Source organism: Saimiri boliviensis, chromosome 11, assembly GCF_048565385.1.
Source record: "Saimiri boliviensis isolate mSaiBol1 chromosome 11, mSaiBol1.pri, whole genome shotgun sequence".
Lineage (NCBI taxonomy): Eukaryota > Metazoa > Chordata > Mammalia > Primates > Cebidae > Saimiri > Saimiri boliviensis.
In genome coordinates, this window is record NC_133459.1 from 119,074,394 (window position 1) to 119,099,449 (window position 25,056).

The window sequence follows — 25,056 nt, forward strand, 5'->3', positions numbered from 1 at the left end:
AAAAAAGAATTACAAAATGGAAGAAATTATTTTAAGAATAACTGAGCAAGAAATATGAATGTCCACAGTGAAAGGGCTCGTAAATGCTCAACATGGTGACTGAAAAAAAAAAACACATCAAGATACATCATGGTGAAATTTCAGACAGCAGAAATAAAGGGAAGATCAAAAAGCTTTCAGGAATAAAGCACAAAGAAGGGAGTAGAAATAGGTAGCATTTGAAAGTAATCAGTAATGGAATAATACCTTGAAAATCCTGAAGGAGAGTTATTTCCAAACCATTCTATACCCTACCCAGCTATCAAGTGTGGGAGAGGCTAAAAATATGAAACATGAGATTGTTAGAATATTTACTTCAAAAGAACTGTATCAGGAAGTTACTAGAAGGCACAGGCTCCATCAAAGTGATGGGGTAACTGAAAAGAGGAGGCATCCAGGAAATAGGATGCAGTACGGGAGAAGAGTGGAGAGAATTTCTAGGATGATTATGAAGGGAGATTCAAGGATAGGACTGTACAGCAGGTCTGAAGAGTAACCAGTTCAGCTTGCAACAGGAGGATGAAGGGGTCTAGATGGCATGTCTTTACAGAAAAAAATGACTTTTCTGATTTAATTTTTAAGGGATTTTTGTCGGTAGTTTTCTTGTGGTAACTGTCTGATTTTGGTATGAGGGTAATATTGGCCTCATAGGAGTGAGTTAGGAAGTGTTTCCTCCTGTTTTTTTTGGCAGAATGGGTAAAAGTTTGAGAAGAATTTTGGAAGAGTTTGAGGATTAGTGTTAATTCTTGAAATGTTCCCCAGATTCCAGGGAAACAATCTGGTCGTGGATTTTTGTTTGTTTGTTTTTATGAGACAGAGTCTTGCTCTATTGCCCAGGCTGGAGTGTAATGGCACAATCGTGGCTCACTGCAGCCTAGAACTCCTAGGCTCAAATGATCTATCCTCTTGCTTCAGCCTATCAAGTAGGTGCTCCCCACTGTGGTCGGCTGGGTCCTGGCCTTTTCTTTGTGGGAAGTTCTCTCTGCTTGTTATAGGTCTATTCAGATTCCTGTGTCATCTTTAGTCAGTTTCAACAGTTTGGATTTTTCTAGGAATTTGTTCATTTCATCTACATTATGTAATCTGTTGGCACACAGTTGCATAGTGTTCTTTTATAATCCTTTTTATGAATATAAGGTTGGTAGTATTGACTCCTTTTTCATTTCCCACTGTAGTGATTTAAATCTTTCTTAGTTTAGCTAAAAATTTGTCAATTTTCTTTTTTTCAAGGAACTATCTTTTGGGTTCACTAATTTTTTTTCCCTCTACTGATTTTCTGTTCTTCATTTATTTCTGCTTTGTTTTTTATTTTTATTTTTTCCTTTTGTCTGCCTTGAGTTTAGTTTGTGTTTTTATAAAGATAGAAAGTTAGGTTATGGATTTAAGATCTTTTTTTTTTTTTTTTTAAATGCGGGCATATATAGCTATAAATTTCCCTGTAAGCATTGCATTTACTTCATCCCGTAAGTTTTAATGTGTTGTGTTTTTGCTTTCATTTATCTCAACATATTTTCTGATTTGCAGTGCAATTTCTTCTTTGGCTTACTGGTTACTTAGATGTTCATTGTTTAATTTCCACATATTTACCAATTTCCTTCTGGTATTGATTGCTAGTTTTATTCCATTGTGGTCAGAGAACATACTATGATTTTCATTTCTTTAGAATTTATTGAAACTTGTCTGATGGCCTAAGACATGGTACATACTGGAAAACGTTCCTTTTTCTGTTGTTAGGTGGAATGTTCTGTAGAATTTATAGTGTTCAAGTCCTCTATTGCCTTGATCTTCTATCTATACTATCCATTATTGATTGTGAAGTATTAAAGTTTCTAAGTATTATTTTTGAATTATCTTCTTCCTTTCAATTTTGTCAGTTTCAACTTCATGTGTTTTGGGGTTCTCTTATTAGGTGTGCACATTTTTATAAGTGGCATGTAATTTTGATGAATTGACCTTTTTATTATTATAAAACATTTTCTTTGGTTACTTTTTGCATAGTATAACTTTTTTGATCTTTTACTTTCAATTTGTTTTTATCTATTTAATCTCAGTTGTGTCTCTTATAGCTAGTATATAGTTGGATTGTGTTTTTTACCCATTCTGCCAATATATGCTTTTTGATTGAAGTGCCTGATTAATTTGCATTTAATATAATTACCAATAAAGTGGAATTTACATCTGCTATTCTGCTCTTTATTTTCTATTTGTCTCATTGTTTTTTGGGGTGTTTATTCCTCTAGTCCTCTAGTGCTGCCTTTTATGTTAAATATATATTTTCTAGTGTATCACTTAAATCACTTGTTTTGTACTGTATACTTTTAATTCATTTTTGTAGTGGATGCCCTGGGAATTATAATTAACAACTTAATTTTAGTCTAGTTCAAATTAATACTAAGTTAATTTTAATAATATACAAAAATTTTGCTCCTATATAGCTCTATTCCCTCTCCCTCCGTTGTGCTATTATTGTCATACATACATCCTTTTATACCTTTTAAATCAGACAGGAGAAAAAAAAGTCACAAAGAAAAAACAGTTATACTGTCGTTTATATTTACCTATGTAGTTACCTTCACCATGCTCTTTATTTCTTCAGACAGATTCATGTTGCTATCTAGTGTCCTTTCATTTCAGCCTGAGGGACACTCTTTAGTATTTGTTTAAATCTGTAAATGTCTTAATTTCTTCTTCCGTTATGAAAAATAGTTGTAGAATTCATGGTTGGGAGTCTTTCTTTCAGTACTTTGACACCTTTGCCATCCGGCCTCCATGGTTTCTCGTGAAAAATTAATTGTTAATGTTACTAAAGATGTTTGTCTGTGACAAGTCGCTGCTTTCTTGCTTCTTTTAGGATTCTCGCTTCCTTTTTCAATAGTTTTATGATGTGTCTAAGGTGTAGATCTCTTTGGGTTTATCCTCTGTGTTGTTCCTTGAGCTTTTTCCGGTGTTTAGGTTAATGTTTTTCATCAAACTGGGGGAATTTTTAGTCACATTTCTTCAAATGCTTTTTCTGCCTCATCCTTATATCCCCTCTCTTCTGGAATTCCTATTATGTATATGACGGTATGTTTAATCTTGTCTTATAGGTCTCATAGGCCTTATGCATTTCTAAAATTGATTTTTCTTTCTGTTCCTTAGACTGGATAATGTCATTTGATCTATTTTCAGGTTCACTGACTTTTCTAGTGAATTGCTCATTTTAGTTGTGCTTTTTAATTCCAGAATTTGGTTCTTTCTTCATAATTTTTATTTTTTATTGATATTCTCATACTTTTAGTTCTTTAGACATGCGTTTCTTTTAGTTCTTTGAATAAGCTTAAAATAACTGATTTTAAAGTTTTATCTAGTTTAGTAAGTCCCATATCTGGCTTTCCTCAAGGATAGTTTTGTGGACTGCTTTTCTCTCCGTATGTATGAGCCATACTTTGTTCTTTTTTTTTTTTTTTTTGTACCTTGTAATTTTTTGTTGAATACTGCACGTTTAAAATAATATCACAACTCTGATAATCAATCAAACTCCCTCTCCCCTCTGCCCCAGTGTTATTTTAGTGATTTTTCGGAACTAATTGTATAAAATCTGTATTCTTTGTCACATATGGGCACTGAAATCTCTGCTCAGTTGACTTAGTGGTCAGCTCATAATTGGGCAGAGATTTCCTTAAATGCCTGGGACCAATAAATCTTTCTGTTGAAGTTATATGTGTATTGGGACACTCCTTCAACACTTAACCAGGTACTTTACAACTATGCCTTACTCTTTACTTCCTGCTTGTGCAGAGCCTCAAGTTTAGCCAGAGGTTGAGCACTTAGGTGTTTCTTGGACATGTGCACAGCCCTTTCCATGAATGTGGCCCTCTAGAGTCTTAGGAGTATGTTGGAGTTTTACAAAGTCCCAAGGTTTTTTGTTTGTTTGTTTGTTTGTTTGTTTTTGTTTGTTTGTTTTTTAAGGCTTTTAAGTCTATTGTTTGCCTCAGCTGTTCTTCGGTCCCTCATCCAACTGCAATATGAAACAATTGCCTCTGATTGTTTTTGACAAATGTCCTTTGGATGTCCTAGGGTATTAGGGGAAGCTTTTATACTAGATAAGTGCTGAGTCAGGTCAGATTAAATAGCTTTGTGAGTAGAGCCTTCTGGGAAACCATCAGACATGTTAAATAATGACAGTTCTCTGGGAATGAGGTACTAAAGGAGCTCCAAACTTATTGTCTTCTCTAGTGGCTGCCAGCCTGTTGGATTTTTGTTTTTAGTTATAATGCAGTGGGGTCTGGCTCTGTGCCCAGGCTGGAGTGCAGTGGCATGGTCATAGCTCACTGCATTCTCAAAGTCTTGGACTCAACTGATCCTCTGGCTTCAGCCTCCTGATTAGCTGGGACTACAGATGCATGCCAAACTCTTCATCGGTTTTCATGATCAAGAGAAAACAAATAGATTATTCTGATATTTTAGCAATATATTAAAAGTGAAAGATGATCTCATAGACTCTGTGGCTCACACTAGCTCAAAACATTGCTCTCGTCGGGTACGGTGGCTGAAGCCTGTAATCCCAGCACTTTGGGAGGCTGAGGCGGGTGGATCACTAGGTCAAGAGATCGAGACCATCCTGGTCAACATCGTGAAACCCCGTCTCTACTCAAAATACAAAAAATTAGCTGGGCATGGTGGTGCGTGCCTGTAATCCCAGCTGCTCAGGAGGCTGAGGCAGGAGAATTGCCTGAACCCAGGAGGCGGAGGTTCAGGCAGGAGGTTGCCTGAATCGTGAGCCGAGATCATGCCATTGCACTCCAGCCTGGGTAACAAGAGCGAAACTCCATCTCAAAAAAAAAAACCAAAAAACAAAAAACATTGCTCTCTAGATATATCCTCCACTTGTACCTGATAACGGATAAGACTCAGATAGATTTCCCTGTAAGTTTACTTTATTGTGTTTAATATACTAAAATTTATAATGCAGATGTTTAATTTTTGGAAGGAGAAAAATGATGGTTCTTGGCAATTGTTATTTATCTTTTTTCTATAAATACAAATGACTGTGGAATCATCTCTGGATTCTCTGGTCTTAAAGACATGCACATGCTAAGTTTATAATTTCATGATTTCTCCATATAACATATGCAGTCTTCTAGAATCTAGATCTGAATGGATGACTCTGTGAATTAAAAATTTTAAACATTATTTAGAGATGGGGTACTGCCATGTTGCTCAGACCGGTCTCAAGGACTTGGGCTCAAGCAGTTCTCCCACCTCAGCCTCTCAAGTAGTTGGGATTATAGGCATAAGCCACTGTGCCCCAGGCTGCTAGTTTTCAAAGCTACTACCCAGCTATGGCGGAGGATGGAAATAGGGCAAGATAAAATACCTTAAAGTGTGCTGGTCTTACCAAATAAGATTCAGCCATCTATCACTCTTCCTAGATTGCTACAAGCCTTTGGTTAATTTCCAGAGTTCACAGAATGTTGATTTTAACAGTTTTTCCCAGTGAATTTGCTGATTTTATAGAGGAGATGGTTTTCAATGGTCCTTCTTCTGAAATTTTTGCTAATACCATGCTGTTGAGTTTTGGGAGTTTCAAAATATTTTAGATATGAGCCTTTTGTTAAGTGTATAGTTTGCAAATGTTTATTCTAGAGGGTATGTAGGGTTATCTCAATGATTTTTATTTTTCATTTCCCTGATTCCAGATGTGACTGAGTACCTTTTAATATATTTATTGCTAAGTTTTATATATGTGTGTCTTTGAAAAGAATGTGTATTCTGCAGTTTTTTTGGGTGCAGCATTTATGTGTCTGTGTCTTAGTTTGGGCTTCTGTTACAAATACTGTAGAGTGGGTGGCTTACAAACAACAGAAATTTATTTCTCACAGTTGTGGAGATTGGAAGTCTGGGATCACAGTGCTTCATTGGGTTCTGATGAGAGCTCTGAACCTCTCATGTGATCTTTTTGATTTAGCATTGTTACTACTTTCCTTCTCCTCCCGCCTTTAAAACTCTTGTTGGTTTTATCTGCCTGACCACAAACCCAATTTTTATTTTCTGAAAATAAGTTTATTTCATGTCATTTTTGAAGAATATCATTGGATATGGAAGATGTTCCAGTGTCTCCATTTTTTTTCTGATAGGTCAGCCATTAATTGTATTGTTGTTTTGATATGTAACCAGTTTTTTTGTTTTTTGTTTTTTGTTTTTTGGTTTTTTTTTTGGTTGCTGTCAAGGTTTTCTCTTTGGCTTTCAGCAGCTTGACTATGTGATATATATGCATATGTGACTCTTTGTTTATTCCACTTGGGTTTGTTGAGATTCTTGGATTTGTTAAGTCATTATTTTCCACTGAATTTGAGATGTTTTGATCATTTTTCTTCAACAAAAAATTTTTTATGCTCTTTTTATTCCTTTCTTTTTGAGACTTGAGTTACATACATGTTGGACTGCTTGATAGTGTCCTACTGGTCTCTTAGGCTCTGTTTATTTTTCTTTAGTCATTTTACTTTCTGTTCTTTGGATTAGACAGTTTTATTTCCTTGTCTTCAGACTCACCAGTTCTTTCTTCTGCTATCCCTAATCTTCTGTTGAGTCATCTGATGAATTTTTTATTTTGTCCCCCCCCCTTTTTTTTTAAGTTTCTGTCAATTGTTTGAACGTGTTTTTTTTGGTAACATTCTTAGAATAACTACTTTGAATTAATTTAGATATACTCAGAATCCTTATCTGTTGATTTCTTTTTTCCTAAGTCTGAGTCACATTTTCCTCTTCACATTTCATGCCTTTTTTGCTTGAAACTGCACATGATGGATATGTTTTAATGAATGGATTCAGTTAATGTTCTTAGAATTGCAGGTCTTTTTTTTTTTTTTTTTTTTTTTTAAGGTTAACTTCCTGGGCCCAGCAGCCATCTCTGCTCTCTTCTAGCTTTGCATTGCTGCTTTGTTGGCATGGCTTCTTGGAGATCTCCTAGTGTCTCAGTAAGTTGGTTGTTACCCAGAGATTTGTGGAGATTATAGCCTGATTTTTCCCTGTGGTTTTCTTGCTTCTCAGAATTTTATTAATTTCCAGCTGTTCTGCTGAGGTTTGCTTCTGTCCTTTAACATTTCAACCTAGTAGACCTGCAGCTTCCTGCTGCCTACACTGCATAGTTGGGGAATGCACTCTATTGAAAGACAACAAACTCATAATACAGTGCTGTTTTCAAGGGTAGCATCATTCTTTCTAGTTTCTGCCTGCTTTTTCCTCAGCCACTTCAGGTCTTCTTTGTGCCTACTGGTTTATCAGTAGGGCAAAGTTTATGCTTAGAATTTTTGTTTCACCCCTCTGGTTCTCTGACTGCCATGCTTTTCCCATTTCAATTTCCAGCTATTTTCTCAGGCCTGAATGCTGAGCCTTAGGAGATACTGTCTTTCTCCAGAGGTCATTTTTGTACTGTGAGGTCTCTAGCATTCTGTGATTAATTAAATTTTAGGGACTGAAGGATTGATGGGTGCATATGATATCAATAGGATGATGTATCTTTTTTTGGCTTATATTTCTTCTGTAGTAGTTTCATTCCTAAACATGTTCTCTCCATGAAGTGTGGCAAAGGTAGCCACTGGCTGCTTTAACCTGCATCATTCTTGTAGCTGTTTCTGCTGAAGATTCAACTGACACTTCCCAATAGTTATTGCAAATGTATTAAAAAGCATTCTACGTCTCCCACGCCTGGATATAGTCCCATCCATGAAGAAATTACTGTGCTAGAACAGGGTATTCTGATCATCCTAGGATTCAGGTGCCTAGGATTGGGGCCACTGTAATAGTTGAGTAAGAATGTGTCCCTAAAGGAAAACCAGGATACTATTAGTAAAAATAGAGGCAATGTTAAAGATAGAAGATTGCTCTATAACAATTTTTACAGATTTCGGAGTGTCCTGAAAAATTTCACTGTATGATTGGATTCAGTAAGGCTGTCTAGGAACAATATTTCACAAAAAATTATAATTGGTGACATTACTTACAAAAATGATTTTGCTCAGTTTATGTATCTGAATTTGAAAAATTTTGTGACAGAATGTTTTGTAGAGTTACTATTGATAAAAGAATAAAATAGATTTAGTCCTTTTTCCCCTCGTTGTCTTCTAAAGGTAAAGAGACCTAAATCAAATGTTAATCTAAAATAACTCCTAGGGCTAAGAAAAATGCATTATGGTATTGTGAGTTGCTCTATCAATGAGCTATTATTGTGTAACAAATTACTTTGAAACTTAGTGGTTTAAATCGACAGTATTGTTAGATCAAGTCTGTGAGTCAGCCAGGCAGTGTTTCTGGTCTTGACTGGGCTCATTTATGAGTCTGCATTTAGCAGCAGGTCAGGAAGGTGGCTCTGCTTCTCTTCACTGGGTTCTCATATATTTGGGCATTGACTGCCCATAGGCTGATCTAGCATGTAGTGAGCTGGCTATAGTTTGGTCTAGCATGTGCTGTGACATCTGGGATACCCTCCCATCCTGAAGCAGATGAGAGTTGGCTTGTTATCATGGTGGTGGCAAGGTTTTGAAAGAGACAGGGAGCAGAAGTGTGCAATGTCTCTTGAGGCTTAAGCTCTAAACTGGCAAACTGTGACATCTGCTGGATTCCACTGGTGTTTCTTATAAGGTCAATCCCAGAGTTGACAGCTCAGGGAAGGAACACTACCTCTTTTTTATTTTTATTTTTTAAGAGATAGCATCTTGCTCTGTTGCCCAGGCTGCAATACAGTGTCACAGTCATAGCTCATTGTAACCTCCAACTCCTGGGCTCAAGCAGTCCTTCTGCCTTGGCCTCCTAAGTAGCTAGGACCACAGACATGCACCACCACACCTGGCTAATTTTTATATTTTTTGTAGAGGCAGGGTTTCCCTATGTTACTCAGGCTGGTCTTGAACTTTGGGCTTCAAGCAATCCTCCTGCCTTGGCCTCCCAGAGTGCTGGGATTACAAGCGTGAGCCATTGCACCTGGCTGACCACCTCTTGATGAGAGAAGCTACAAAACTTCATTGCCAAATACATGGCTAGTAAGGTGATACAGAATTGGGCTATTTTCACCATCAGCCTTTGTGATTCAATTGGTAAAATTAGATTAATTTTCAGTATTTAGTTCTGAATGCATTGTAATTCAGTAAGAATTGTTTACATACAGAAATTAGGGCAGATACAAGTTTTGTATATCAGTCTGTCTAGTAGTCCAAATTACTCTTCTATATTTGTTTGATAAGTCAGGTTTGATAAGATTTTGGAAGCATTGTTTATACATTGAATTGCCAGTTGTTAAGTAGATGTTGGTAAATTAGCAGTTGTTTAAAGGTGATTCATTTATATCTTCTTTCGGTTATAAATGAATTTTTGTGCGTGTTCATTTATTAGTTCTTTGAGATATGACTTTTTTCTATTCTTTGCATAGTATGAATTTTTAACAGACTTATTGAAGTATAATTGACATATTAAAAAATCACATTTAAAGTGAACAATTTGGGGCCACGCACAGTGGCTCATGCCTGTAATTTCAGCACTTTGGGAGACCAGTTGGAGACCAGCCTGGCCAACGCAGTGAAACCCCATCTCTACTAAGAATACAAAAATTAACTGGGCATGGAGGCATGTGCCTGTAATCCCAGCTACTTGGGAGGCTGAGGCAGGAGAATCGCTTGAACCTGGGAGGCAGAGGTTGCAGTGAGCTGAGATCACACCAGTGTACTCCAGTCTGGGCGACAGAGTAAGACTCCACCTTGGAAAATAAATAAATAAAAGTGAACAATTTGAACAGATTTGATGTCTGTATACACCTATGAAATCATCACATTCAAGATAAGGAACATACCCTGTAGTTTCAAAATGTTTTTTTGTGTCTGTTGGTACTCGTCTCGTTTGCCCAGGCAATGACTGATCTGCTTTAGGTCATTTATAAGGTAGTTTGCATATTCTGGAATTTTACATAAACCATGCAGTATGTACTCTTTTTGTTTGGATTTTTTTTTTATTCAGCATAATTTTTTTGAGATTCATTCATGTTGCATATATCAGTAGTTCAGTCCTATGTATTCTGTTGCAGGGATATAATATAAGGATTCACATGTTGATGGACATTTTTCTCCAGAGTTTTGAATATTACAAGTAAAGATGGTATGGACAGTGGTATACAAATTGTTTGATATGTTTTGGCTCCGTGTCCTCACCAAATCTCATGTTGAATTGTAATTCCCAATGTTGGAGAAAGGACCTGGGGAGAGGTGATTGGATCATAAGGACAGATTACCCGTTACTGTTCTTGTGGTAGTGAGTCTTCACGAGATCTGCTTGTTTAAAAGTGTGTAGCACTTTCCCCCTTTACTCTCTCTCCTGCTCCACCATGGAAAGACTTGCTTGCTTCCCATCACCTTCTGTCATGATTGCAAGTTTACTGAGGCCTCTCCCAGCCTTGCTTCCTGTATAGCCGATGGAACTGTGAGTCAATAAATCTCTTTTCTGCATAAATTACCCAGTCCCAGGTAGTTCTTTATAGCAGTGTGAGAATGGACTAATACATCATTGTATGGACATATGCTTTCATTTGTTTGGTTAAATACCTTGGAGTTTCCACTCCATGACTGGATCCTGTGGTAGGTGTATGTTTGACATTGTAAGAAATGGTAAAACTTTTACAAAGTGGTTGTACGATTTTATGGTCTCATATGAATGTCTGAAAGTTTTAGTTCCTCCACTTGTTCACCAACACTTGGTATGGTTGGTCTTCCTAATTTTAGCCATTCTTATAGCTGTGTGATACCTCATTGTGCCTTTAATTTGCACTTTCACAGTAACAAATGGTACTGGGCATCTTTTGATACGCTTGTCATTCATATATTGTTGCCAAAGCACTGCTTCAAATCTTCTGCCTATTTTGTAATTGGGTTGTTTTATTATTGACAGTGTTAAAAGCAGATTTATTGAGGCATAATTGACATGTAATAAAGTACACATATAAAATATACAGTTAGAAAAGTTTTGACCTGTGTGTACACTCAGGAGGCCACAAACAAGATGACAAATATATTCACCCCCAAAAGTTTTCCTGGTGCCACTTTGTAATTCTTCCTTTTCCTCCACGTTCCTTTTTTGGAATATGTCTTTTAAACAGCATAAGTTTAGGATTACTTTCCTTTTCCACTGAGGCAAGACTCCTTTTTATCAGGTGTCATGTGAATTATGAGATTTTCCACTCTGAAGAGAACACTATTTCTGGTGCTGTGTGAGACTAGGGCAGTTAATTAATTCCCTTTCATCCTTTTGGGTGACTCTTTCCTTGCTTGGATAGTTTCCACACAGAGTTGCTCTAATCATTATGTAGTTAGATACTTGAGGGTGTTCTTTGTGCAGTTGTCTTCTCTTCAGTACTCTGCCCTATGTATGCTTTCTAGCTGATGGCTTCTTTGGACTTTTAGCTTAGTCTCCTCAACTTAAGGAGACCACCAGATAACTCTTTCCTTGGGCAGGGATCTGTGCTTTCTCCAGGCAGTAGTTCGCTCACCTTAATTCCCTTTCAGGGTTCACCATCAGTGGTTGCCTAATGTCTAATACCTGAAAACTGTTGTTTCATATATTTTCTGATTTATTGAGTTTTCAGGGAGGAAAGAAAACCCAATTCCTGTTACTCCATTTTGGCCTTGTATGTACTTTCTACTCTTCATATTTGTCTTTTATTTTGGTTAAAACACACACACACAGACACACACACACACTAGTAAATTTGCCATCTTAACTGTTTTTAAGTGTACAGTCTAGTAGTATTAAGTGTATTCACATTGTGTAACAGGTCTCCAGAACTTTTTGACTTTGGAAAACAAACTCTGTATTTGTTAAACACTAATTTAGCCTCCTCTCTCCCCTAGATTTGACAACCACTCCACTTTCTGTGATTTTGACTATGTTAGATACCTCATAGATGGAATCATATAATATTTATCCTTTTGTGATTGGATTATTTCAGTTATCAAAATGCCCTTGCGGTTCATCCATGTTGTAGGTTGTGACACAATTTCTTTCTGTTTTAAAGCTGCATAATATTCCATTGTGTATATACATATTCCTTTTATTTATATGTTGGTGGACAGTGGGTTTCTTCCTTCTCTTGGATCTTGTGAAAAATGCTGTTATGAACATGGACATATAAATATCTTTTTGAGATACTGCTTTGAATTCTTTGCGTATATGCCCAGAAGTGGGATTGCTGGATCATATGGTAATTTAACTTTGAATTTTTTGAGGAACTGTCATGCTTTTCATAATGGCTGCACCATTTTATTTTCCCCCCAACAGTGCACCAAGGGTTCCAGTTTCTCCGTGTTCTTGCCAACACTTGTTATTTCCTGGGTTTTAAAATATAACAGCCTCTAGTGGGTGTAAGGTGATGTCTTGTAGTTTTGATTTGCATTCTCTGATGATTGATGATATTGAATATCTTTTTTCTTTCTTTCTTTTCTTTTTTCTTTTTTTTTGAGATGGTCTTGTTATATTGCCCAGGCTGGAATGCTTTGGCACAATTATGGCTCACTGCAATCTTGACCTTCCAGGCTCAAGTGCATCTCCCACCTCAGCCTCTCAAGTAGCTGGTACAGGCGCATGCTATCACACCTATTTATTTTCACTTCTTAAAAATTTTTGGTAGAGACAAAGTCTTGCTATGTTGTCCAGGCTGTTCTCAAACTCTTGAGCTCAAGTGATCCTCTCACCTCAGCCTCTCAAAGAGTTCTGGGATTACAGGCATAAGCCACCACACTGGGCCGAGCAGCATCTTTTTAAAATGTGCTTGTTTTATATGCTGTCTCTGGAGAATTGTCCATTCAAATACTTGGCCCATTTTTAAATTCAGTCATTTCCTTTGTTGTTGAGTTTCTTATATTACATATTTTGGAAACTAACCTCTTATCAGACACTTATAGGTTGTCTTTTCACTCTGTTGATTACTTCCTTTGATATACAGAAGTTTTTAAGTTTAATGTAGTTCCATTTTTTGTTCCCTGGGCTTTTGGTGTCATGGTAAGAAATCATAGCTAAAGCCAACGTCCCAAAGCTTTCCCCTATGTTTCCTTTTACGAGTTTATAGTTTTAGGTATTATGTTTTGGTCTTTATCCACTTCGAATTAATTTTTGTATGTGGTGTAAAGTAAGGGTCCAACTTGATTCTTTTTCATGTGAATGTTAGATTTTCCCAGTACCATTTGCTGAAAAGACTGTTCTTTCCTCACTGTATAGTCTTGACACCCTTGTCAAACACCATTTGACTATAAATACATGGGTTTATTTCTGAGCTGTCTATTTTGTTTCATTGGTTTATATATCTGTTTTATGCAGATACCACTGCTGTCTTGATTACTATTTGTATTTAGTATGTTTTGAAATTAGGACATGTAAGACCTCCAACTTTGTTGTTCTTTTTCAAGTTTGTTTCGGCTCTATGGGGTCCTTCAAGAGTCCATATGAATTTAAGGATACCTTTTCCTATTTCTGCAAAAAATGCAATTGGGACTTTGACAGGGGTTGCATTGAATCTGTAGATTGCTGTGGGTAGTGTGGCCATCTTAACAGTCTTTCAGTGTATGAATACAGCGTCTTTCCATTTATTTGTATATTTTGTGATTTCTTTCAGCAGTGTTTTATAACTTTCAGTGTACAAGTCTGTTGGATCCTTGGTTAATTCCTAAATATTTTCTTCTTTTTGATACTATTGTACATGGAATTGTTGTGTTAATTTCTTTTTCAAATTGCTTGTTGAAATATAACTGATGTTTGTTTGTGTGCTTCTATTTTTCGTATTCTGCAACTTTGTTGAAATGATTACTTTTAACTTCTTTTTTTTTTAAACTTAAGTATTTGCTACATATAAGGTCACATCTGAGAACCAGGGTAATTTTACTTTTTCCTTTCCAATTTAATTGCATTTTATTCCTTTTTCTTTTCTAATTGCTCTGGCTAGGACTTCCACTACTGTGTTGAATAGAAATGGTGACAGTGGGCATTTTGCTTAGTTCTTGATCTTAACACTTTCAGTCTTTTACTGTTGATTATGATGTTGTAGGCTTTTCATGTATAGCTTTTATTATGTTAAAGTTTCCTTTTATTCCTAGTTTGTTTTCATGTGTTGAATCATCCTTGCATTCCAGGAGTAAAGCCCACTTGGTCATGATGTGTAATCCTTTTAATGTGCTTTTAAATTTGTTTTGCTCCTATTTGTTGTGGATTTTTGTATAAGTATTAATCAGGGATTTATGTCTATAATTTTTTTCTTGCTTGTTGTGTCTTTGTCTGGTTTTAGTGTCAGGGTAATGTTGACATTATAGAATGAATTTGAAGTATTCTCTACTTTTCAATTCTTTATGAGTTTGAGGAAGATTGGTGATCATTCTTGTTTAAATGACTGGTAGAATTTTTTAGCGAAGCCATCTGGTCCTGGACTTTTCTTAGTTGGGAAGTTTTTGATAACTGCATCTAATCTCTGTTTACTAGTAATAAGTCATTCAGAGTTTTTATTTTTCATGTCCTCATTTTGCTAGGCGTACATTTTTAAGAATATATCAGCTTGTTCTAGGTTATTCAATTGTTGATATGTAATTGTTCATAATACTCTGTTATAATCCTTCTGGCATCAGTTGTAATGTCCCCTCTTTCAGTTTTGATTTTCATTTTTCAAGCCTTTTTCTTAGTCTAGCTAAGGGGTTTATTGATTTTGTTGATCTTATTTATTTTTTTAAACTAACTCTAGGTTTTCTGTTTTTTTCTTGCCTTGTTTTCAGTTTGGTGTTTAGTTGATCTCTGCCCTAATATGTATGTATTATTTTTCTCCTCTCTGCTACTAGTTGGTTTAGTTTGTTCCTCTTTTTCTAGTTCCTTCAGATATAAAGTTAGGCTGTTGATTTGTGTGTTTTGTTTTTTTTTTTTTTGGAGGTGGAGTCTTGCTCTGTTACTAGCTGCAGTGCAGTGGCATGATCTGGGCTCACTGCAGCCTCTGCCTCCTGGGTTCAAGTGATTCTCCTGCCTCAGCCTCCCGAGTAGCTGGGATTACAGGAGCCTGCTATCACGCCCAGCTAATTTTTGTACTTTTTAGTATAGAGATGGGGTTTCACCATGTTGGCCAGGATGGTCTCGATCTCTTGACCTCATGATCCGCCAGCCTTAGTCTTGCAAAGTGCTGGGATTACAGGTGTGAGCCACTGTGCCTGGCTGTGATTTTTTTTTGTTTTTCTTTTTCGTTTGTGTGTGTGTGTGTGTGTGTGTGTGTGTGCTGTGAATCGGATACTAACATGTAAGCTTTTGCTGTTATAAGCCTCCCTCTTAGTACTGCTTTTGCTGTGTCTCATAAATTAATGGTTTGTTGTGTTTTTGGTTTTGTCTCTGCATATTTAAAAAATTTCTTTGTAATTTCTTCCTTGACCCATTGGTTGGTTGGGAGTGAGTTGTTTAATTTCCACATGTGTGGATTTTCCTGTTTTTCTTCTGTTACTGGCTTTTAGTTTCATTTCACAGTGATAAGATAGTTGGTATGATTTCAGTCTTAAATTTGTTCAGACAAATCTACCTTTTATATAATTTTAATGTGTATCTGAACTTTCATAATTTAATTTTGAAGACTTTTCTGAATTCTTAGTGTTTAATTTTCTAAAATATGTTCATGTCTCTTCAGCATATTTAAAATACTTTTGAAAATTAATAGACATTCTCTTTTAGAAGTTTTAGATTTGTAAAAAATTTGAGCAGGATAGATAGTGTTTCCATATTCTAACCACCCCCTCCAACGGCCGGTTTTCCCTATTATTAATATCTTACATTAGTACAGTACATTTGTTGCAGTTAATGAACCAATATTGACACATCATTATTAACTAAAGATCATGATGTATTCATATTTCCTTAGTTTTTACCCAGTGTTCTTTTCCTGTTCCAAGGTATTCGAAGATACATTATGTCTAGTTGTTATTTCTGCCTAAGTTTCTTAAGACTTTGTTTTTGATGACCTTATAAGGTTTTTGGTTTTTTCTTTTTTTTTTTTTTAATACCTTAACAGTTTTGAGGAATATTGGTCAGACATACTGTATGATCCTCTGTTGCAATTTGTCTGATGTTTTTCTCTTGATCAGACGGTGGTTATGGGTTTTTGGAAGGATGTGTTGTACTTGACTTTTTAGTATTCAGGTGTTTTCATAGAATCCTGCTTGAAGCAAAGGATTGCTTCAAGTGGTGCCAACTACTTTTAAGTTTTAGCCTCTTTTTTTTGTACCCATCTCCTACTTATGTAGTATTCCAATTATGTTTTTTAGGTGTAGATTTTAAAGTACTTTCTATCATAATTCTTTGTAAAATCCTTTTTAAAAAATATGTTTACTTGCTATTATCAAAAAGACAAAAGATGACAAATGTTGGCAAGGATGTGGAGAAAGGAAACCCTTGTGCACCTTGTTAGGAATGTAAAATAAAAAGCCATTATGGAAGAACAGTATGGTGGGTCCGGAGAAAATTAAAAATAGAATTATCATATGATACAGCAGTCTTACTTCTGGGCACATATCTAAAGGAATTGAAATGAGTATGCTAAAGAGTTATCTGCAAGTCCATGTTCATTGCAGCATTATTCACAATCGCTAAAATATGGAAGTAACCTAGGTGTCCATCATTGGATGAATGGATAAATGTGATATATATGCACAACAGAATACTATTCAGCCTTAAGATAGAAAAAATTCTGTTATTTACAACAACATGGATGAACTTGGACCTGGAGGACATTATGCTAAGTGAAATAAATGAGGCACAGAAAGACAAATAACCACCGAATCTAACTTACATGTAGAATCTAAAAAAGTTGAACTCATAGAAGTAAAGCGTGAGATGGTATTTACCTGAGGCTGGGTTGGGGAGTGGATGGGGAAAGAGATGTTGATCAAATGGTACAAAGTTTTAGTTAGGAGGAATAAGCTTTAGTGATCTATTACACAGAATGAAGAAATATAGTAATAATGTATATATATTTCAAAATTGCTAAATGTAGATTTTAAGTGTTTCACCACAAAAAAAAAGTATGTGAGGTGATGGATTTGTTGATTAGCATGAATTAATCATTTCACAATGTAAACATATGTCAAAACATCACGTTGTATGCCATGAATAGATAATATATACAATTATTTGTCAAAAATTAATAAAATACAATAAAGTGTCTAAAATGTGCTGGTTTGGTTTGTGAGGAACAAATGCAGTTAAAAGGTTTTTTTCAGATTTTGGATGGTAACTACGAGCAAAGCAAGATAATATTAAATAGCTTAAGTCGAAGTTTGTATGTATATGGTGTTTGTATATGCCTTTATTTTTTATTTTGGTAAAATACGCATAACAAAATTTACCATTTTAAAGTGTACAGTTCTGTGGCATTTAAATATGTTTATATTGTTATGTAACCATGTATAGTTTTAAAATATGCATTGGTCCACTAGGATTGTCATAAAATACTACAGACTGGGTGGCTTACACAACAGAAATTTATTTTTTCACAGTTCTAAAGACTGGAAATTCAAGATTAGGTTGTTGGCAGATTTTGTTTCTCCTGAATCTCCCTTTTGCAGATGGCCTGCCCTCTGTGTGTGCATACCTGGTGTCTCTTCTTAGAATGACACCAGTCGGGCTGGGTGCGGTGGCTCACGCCTGTAATCCCAGAACTTTGGGAGGCCAAGGTGGGTGGGTCACTTGAAGTCAGGAGTTTGAGACCAGCCCGGTCAATACGGTGAAATCCTATCTCTACTTTTAAAAAAAAATACAAAAATTAGCCAGGCATGGTGACGTGCACCTGTAGTCCTAGCTACTTGGGAGGCTGAGGCACAAGAATCACTTGAACCCGGGAGGCAGAGAGTGCATTGAGCTGAGATTGTGCCATTGCACTCCATCCTGGGTGACTCCATCTCAAAAAACAAAACAAAAAACAAAAAACAAAAAATTGACACCAGTCTTATTGAGTGAAGGCCTCATAAATTACCTTATTTAACTAGATTGCTGAAATACCCTAGCTGTAATGTCATATTTGGAATCAGGGTTCAATATAAGAAATTTCGAGGTGATCCAGTTCAGTTTATAACATCTTTTATGTAAGGGTGCTTCCAGTTTATCTCCTTGAGAAGCTGCCATCTTCAGTATGTTAATTTTCTGTGGTTGCTCTAACAAATTACCACAAACTGGGTGGTTTAAAACAATAGAAATTTATTCTCTCACAGTTTTGGAGGCCAGAAGTTCAAAATGAGTAGTATTGGGCCAAAATAAAGATGATAGCAGGGCTGTGCTTTTTCTTGAGGGAGGTTTTAGAGGAGAATCCATTCCTTGCTTTTCCCTGATTCTGGTGGGTGCTGGGGTGCTAGCTTTCCTGGCTGTGGCCCATGTCCCTCCAGTCTTCAAAGCCAGCATTTTAAACTTTCTCTGCTATGCCTTCTTCTTTTTTGGAGACAGAGTTGCTCTGTTGCCCAGGCTGGAGTGCAGTGGTACAAACTTGGCTCACTGCAACCTCTGCCTCCTGAGTTAAGGCGATTCTCCTGCCTCAGCCTCCGGAGTAGCTGGGATTATAGGCGCATGCCACCACACTCGGCTAATTTTTTAGTAAAGATAGGGTTTCACCATGTTGGCTAGGCTGGTCTCAAAACGCCTGACCTCAGGTGATCTGCCCACCTTGGCCTCCCAAAGTGCTGGGATTACAGGCGTGAGCCACCCTGCCCGGCCTCTCTGCTATTTCTCACTGCCTTCAGTGTGTGTCTCGTTCTTATAAGGATACATGTGATTGCTTTATGGCCCACCCAGGTAATTCAGAATAATCTTCCCTCTCTCAAGATTTTTAATTTAATCGTATCTTCAAAGACTTTTTTTGGCCATATAAAGGAACATTCTCAGATTTCAGGGATTAGGGCGTGGATATCTTTTGTGGGACCATTTTTCAGCTTATTCTGCTCAGTAGTTTATAGTAGACTTTTAATGTTCTTGCTTTGATTTTATAGTTTAGTTTTTAACAGGCCCTTATGTCCAGTTCTGGGTTGGTGGGAGTTGATGGCATCTCATCTTTTCTAGATACTATGCAGATAATTCTAGGTCTGTGGTTCCAGGAAGACAAATCAGAGATGATAGTGAGTCTGGAAATAAAACAGTTGAAATATTTTAGCTTGAGAATGGAGGTAGGTACGGTGGTGCTGTTTTTTAAAGAATAAAGAATTTAGAAGGATCACAAGCTAGTTTCAGGTAGGGGAAGAGGAGATGTGTAGAATTTGGGGCATACTCAGTTTGCAGAACTTCTGTAATATAAAATTAGTAATGGTAGGTATATTTTTGGCAGATACATTTTCAGTGGATCATTGGCGAAGTCACTTTGTACTAGATTGAGGATTAAATTGAAGCCGGAGAGTACTGTTATTGTATTCTCTAGAATAATGATGCTTGGCATTTAGTAAGTACATGATCAGTATTGGCTATTATGATAATTACTGTTAGTATATAGTTTTATGTGTTCCAATACTATAACATTTTTGTCTTCAGCTTTTTGGTGTATGTCTTGATACGTACGTAATATTAGATAAATATTGATTTAGAAAGGTATGTGTTTTGTTAATAAATATTTTAATTACTGCCATTGCCATGCTGTTAAAATTAATGAAAACAAATTATTGTAGAATTTTTTTAAAAAAATTAGAAAGTTTTGATTTCTCATTTGAATAGATTATTGTTTCTGTAGTTATTCATGCCTGAAACAAAAAATTAAACATTGGTCTTTGTATTCTTTCAGGTTTGATTTAATTTTGGATGAGATTGTTCTTGCAGCAAGATGTTAATAAGACAAAATCTAGGTAAGTAGAAGACTGCTTTGTTAAATGTACCTATCAAGGTAGGAATAATATAAAAAATTTATGTCTTAAAAATATGCTGTTGAGTCCAGAACCAAAGAGTTTTTAAATAAAATTTTGAGATGCAAATAACTGACTTTCAAACACACTTGGTCCAATTGATTTGATGGGAGTAAAATTACAGCTATCAAATTGTGGAAATAAATTAGTTTCCTTCTTTTATGTTCAAGTTAACTAAAGTATTTAAGTTTCCAATGACTGTTATAACATGTTAGAAAATCAAGTTGATGTTTGGTTCATCCACTCTTAACTGAACTCTCACCAGTTCAGTAAGACATTATTGTGTCACTTCACTGTTCTTTCCTTTGTTGATAAAGTATGTGAATAGTCATTGCTTTTGTGAATTTTGCTTTCTTATTATGGTTAAGGAAGCACTTTCCCAAATGGGTTGAGTTTGCCAAATTGTGATTTCTTTCTGTTAACATAGTATTCAAAATTGTAAATTATTGTTTTAATGTTTTTCTAGTGTGTGTCTCCACTGAATGACCTTTCCAATTTAGCATTCTGATTAGCTTTCTAAGGCTGTTCGCTTTCAAAAAATTGAATTGGCATTATGTACTTCCTGTCTGATATGTGAAATAATGCTTTTTAGCAATGTAAGCCATTGACAGGTTTAAAAAAGGCATATTTACTGTTTATTGGTAAGTGAATATGGCTTCAAAACAGAAACATGGGAAAAAGAATACTGAAAAAATTGGAGTTAACTTGGTTTTCCCTCTAACCAGATGTTTCACCTGTCAAAAATTTGCTCATCTCAATGTTTGTTAAAGAGAAAAAAAGAAGTCTAGGATGAAAAGTGCTGTAGTTCAGTAATACACACTTAAGGAAATCTCAGTCAGTGGTTTGGGCATGCTTTGAAGCAAAATTTTCCTTTTACTGCTATTATGTAATATAGTGGTAGTTTGAAGAGCACTTACTGTGCTTTAAATTCTATTAAGTGCTTGTCATACCTTATTGATCGTTACAGTACCTCCTGTTTGTTTTATAGAAAAATTTTAGTTTTTGCTTTATAGTAGGCTGTTTTTCTTTAGGAAGAATAATTTACTTTTGTATCATTTATTAGAAATAACATTTGCCTATATATCTTCTTAAAGTGAAGAAGAAGCCAGACTTTTATACTTTAAGGTCTTATTAGAGATTTGTTTTTTAGTTGGATATACAGTGTCTGTTAGAACTTTTGTTCTGATTTTCTATGTTTGCTATTGCTTGTGGGATGACAGTGGTTTAATTTATTCAGACCTTATTTTCCACCACAGTTATATATGTATTTATCTTTTTTATTATGGTATTTATATATGTGGTAACATAAAATTTGAGGTATAGAGCTGAATGGCTTTTTACATGCACATTCATACATGCAACCACCATCTAGATTAAGATATAAAACATTTCATTATTTCAGAAAGTTTCTTGTGCTTTCCCCACTTCCAATCCAGTAGGCTTTCCCCGTGAAGTAATCATCTTTCTGAATTCTGTCAGCATACTTTAGTTTTGCCTGTTCTTGGATTTTATATGTAGTATGTACTCTTGTATCTGGCTTCTTTCATTCAGCATAATCTTCTTGAGTTTCATCTGTGTTGTGAGTATATTAGCAATTCATTATTTTTTGTTGCTGTTTTATTTTTAATAATATTCCCTTGTATGAACACACCACAAAACATTTATGTTTTCTCTGTGATTTGGTTTATTGGCTTCTTCACATCTCTGTTCCTACTTGCTAACTTTTCTATACTCCTTTCATTCTTCTACCTACCTCTGTTGTTGTCCCCCATCACCTTTGGAATAAAATGTAGTAAATTCTATAATATGGCATGCAGTTATCTCACTGTAGCTATGCCAGAATGCTGAGAATTATATGAATAAACTAAGTGTGATGTTTCATATTACTAGGTCCAGTCCCAGGTACGTGTTGTCATTTTCCCGCAACCCCATGCCTCCCCAATTGCCAGTGCCCTCTCTGCTAGTCATCAGCTTATCTTCTGAAATAGCCTATCTGAAGCAGCATCTGACCAGGCCTGACCATAGTTTAAACCAGGCCTGACCATAGTTTGTCTTCTTTATTAGACTATGAGTTTGAAGGTAGATACCATCCATGTCTCGTTTATCTTAGCACAGTGTAGGGGATACTGTGTGCATTCAGTAAATGTTTGTTAAACATAGATCAATGAAAAAGGTTATTTTCTCTCAGGCAAATAGAGATTCAGAATGCTAGCTGGATTGGGTTGGGGGCATTGCCACTTCAGTTGCTGTTAGACCATAGGAAGGATCCACTGAGGACAATCCAGAGACAGCATTATAGACATTTTAGAAAGAGAAATAAAGTATTTCCCAAGTGTTCTTTCAATCCAGTTGAAATTAAATGGCTAGTAATGTTCTTAGTTCACACCTAAAGTAAGACTGTCATTGTTGATTTTGATTAGTATTTCCAAGTGGAGGTATTAATCCATTTTGCAGAATTTTGAAGTATTTGTTATGAAGAGTATTTTCTTTGTGGATTTGTACTAGTTATTTCTTTAAAGACTTTGAAAGGTTAGTTATATTAATACAAGCAGAAGTTTGGGAACACAGGTCACGTGTATAAGAAGTGAGGAAAACTTTTCCTCATTTCTCTGAAATTAAAAAACTGTTAGGATGGAGGAAGAAATTCTAGAATCATAACCTGGAACTATGATAACATTTTTTATTCCCACAGCTTAGGAAGCTTGCTATTTGTTGAAAGTTATTTAAAAATTTTTTTATTATTGTACATATATAATATAACATTAACACCTTAAACTTTTTTTTTTATTTTGAGATAAGGTCTCACTCTTATTGCCCAGACGGGAATGCAGTGGCGCGATTTTGGCTCACTGCAATCTCTGCCTCCTGGGTTCAAGCAATTCTTCTGCCTAAGCCTCCCTAGTAGCTGGGATTACAGGCATGCACCACCACACCTGGCTAATTTTTTTTTTTTTTTTTTTTTTTAAACTAGAGACTGGGTTTCACCATGTTAATGAGGCTGATCTTGAACTCTTGACCTCAGGTGATCCACCCTCTTTGGCTTCCCAAAGTGCTGGGATTACAGGTGTGAGCCAGTGCACCTGGCTGAAACAGTATACTTTCTTAAGAAATAAAACACTTATTAAAATTTAAAACATTTTGACTACTGTGGGTTTTTTTTTCCCCCTGTGTTTGAAATTTGGCTAGTTGGGTTGGCTATAGTTATCATCTGGAGATTTTTATGTCTGTAACTTGATTGCCCTCTAGCAAGTCCAAAGCAAAAAGAGGTTCTTCCCCACTGGGATCAATTTGTTGCTTTTCCTTTCTGCAGCTCCTGCCATAATGTTTGAACACAGAGTTGGACATTGACCTTTTCTCATACTGTTCCTTCTGTCTTCCCATAAGGATTTTCTTAGACATAGACTCTTACCAGATGTAGAACCTTGGTTCTTTTTTTTTTTTTTTTTTTAAAATACTGGATGTGCTTAGTCTTATTGTTGGTTAGAGTCGAGGAGCCAGAGAAATTTAACTTTGAGATTGCCTAATGTACATGTCTCCAAAAAGATTTTAGACTAATTTTTCTTCTCAGAGGCTGCTAGCTGTACCTCAGTTGCAGAGTCTTCCTCTTTATTTTGTGCTTCAGTATTTCACATAGGCAGCTGCTGCTAAGCTTTTTTATACTGCAAAATCCCTGAATCCAAGGATTTCAAGTACTTTATGGATATTCATCTTAGATTAATTTCTCTAATTTCTAACTTAAGCTCTCTGTGCTTGTTTCTTTAGTAGCACTGTAGATGTGCTGTCCTTTATTGTAGCATGAAAAAGAAATTTTTTAATAAATAAAATTATTTGTTCTTCATTCTAGATGAGATTGTACAATGTAGATTGACTCTTTCCAGAGTATTGCCAAGTAACATATAGTATTTAGTATTTCACCTTTTATTTCAGACAAAGTTTTGCTTTTGTCACCCATGCTGGAGTGGTGCAACAGTGCAATTTCCGTTCACTGCAACCTCTTAGGTTTACACGATTCGCCTGTCTCAGCCTCCCTAGTAGCTGGGACTACAGGGACATGGTAGGTAGCTAAGTAGCTGGGACTTCAGCCACCATGCCAGGCTGATTTTTATATTTTTAGTAAAGACAGGGTTTCACCATGTTGGCCAAGCTGATCTCAAACTCCAGACCTCAGGCGATCTACCTGCCTCAGCCTCCCAAAGTGCTGGGATTGTATGTGTGAGCCACTGCACCTAGCCACATTTAGTGTTTTCAAAATTAATTTTTTAATAAAAGTCACAGGTGACTATGTATGAGCAAATAGTACAGCGATGTTAAAATAAAAAGTAAAACTCTTCCCTCCCGCCCAGCACTGTACTCCCCATAGTATATTTTACCAAAAATAGCTGGTATGTATTCCACATCTTTCTCTTTCTGTTTATCAATACATTTTGGATATTTTTCCATGTATGTACCACATTTAATATAACTCTTGCCCTATTAATATTTAGGTAAATCTCAGGATTTTTTTTTTTTTGCCTGTATATAAGTACTGCTGCAGTGAGTATATTTGATGATACCAGTGGGAATGTGTGAGAATGTCAGGATAATTTGTAGCAGTAGATTGCTGGGACAAGGATATGTGCACTTGAACTTCTGATAAAATAAAACTGCAATGAGATTGTACCACTTAATATTCTTAATGTTTATGAGAATATGTTTTCCCATATTTTGCTAAATAATTGTTTTATCCTTGCTAGTCTAATTGATGAAAAGTGGTATTTATTTTACTATGCATTTTTTAAGTTGTGAGAGTGCTCAAAGGTTTGAAATATCACCTTCATTACAACTTAAATTTCATTGGAGAACATATATGAAAATTTTTATTTTTTACTGTTAAGTCCATCAGTCCCATCAGTTAAAATACCTCTGTGTTTTAGGTTATTACAATCAAAGTTATTTAATATTGAATAATCAGATTATTTGCCTTCTTTTTTCCCTTTATACTGTTTTTTTAGGCTAAATGTTTCCTTACAGTGAATTTCTTTATAGTTTGCCACAAACTAACATCAGTATAGCCTGTAAGTAAAAAGAAAGTAAAAGCCATTACTAAATATTAGGTTCATTAAGTCTAGCTTAATAGCAGACT

At 35.8% G+C, this 25,056-nt stretch overlaps 1 protein-coding gene across 16 annotated transcripts in view; it reads left to right on the forward strand.

The window, feature by feature from the left end:
- Positions 1-25,056, forward strand: part of ZNF644 (zinc finger protein 644) — a 109,859-nt gene that overhangs the window by 15,555 nt on the left and 69,248 nt on the right. For 15 of the 16 annotated variants that reach the window (XM_074381451.1, XM_003933314.3, XM_010343868.2 and 12 more), the window contains one exon: positions 19,817-19,877. The exons of the other annotated variant lie outside the window; for it this stretch is intronic. In XM_074381451.1, coding sequence (XP_074237552.1) covers positions 19,834-19,877 — 44 coding nt within the window. In that variant the 5' untranslated portion in view covers positions 19,817-19,833. Of the gene's footprint in view, positions 1-19,816; positions 19,878-25,056 lie in introns of those variants that run through there. 16 annotated transcript variants of the gene reach the window in all.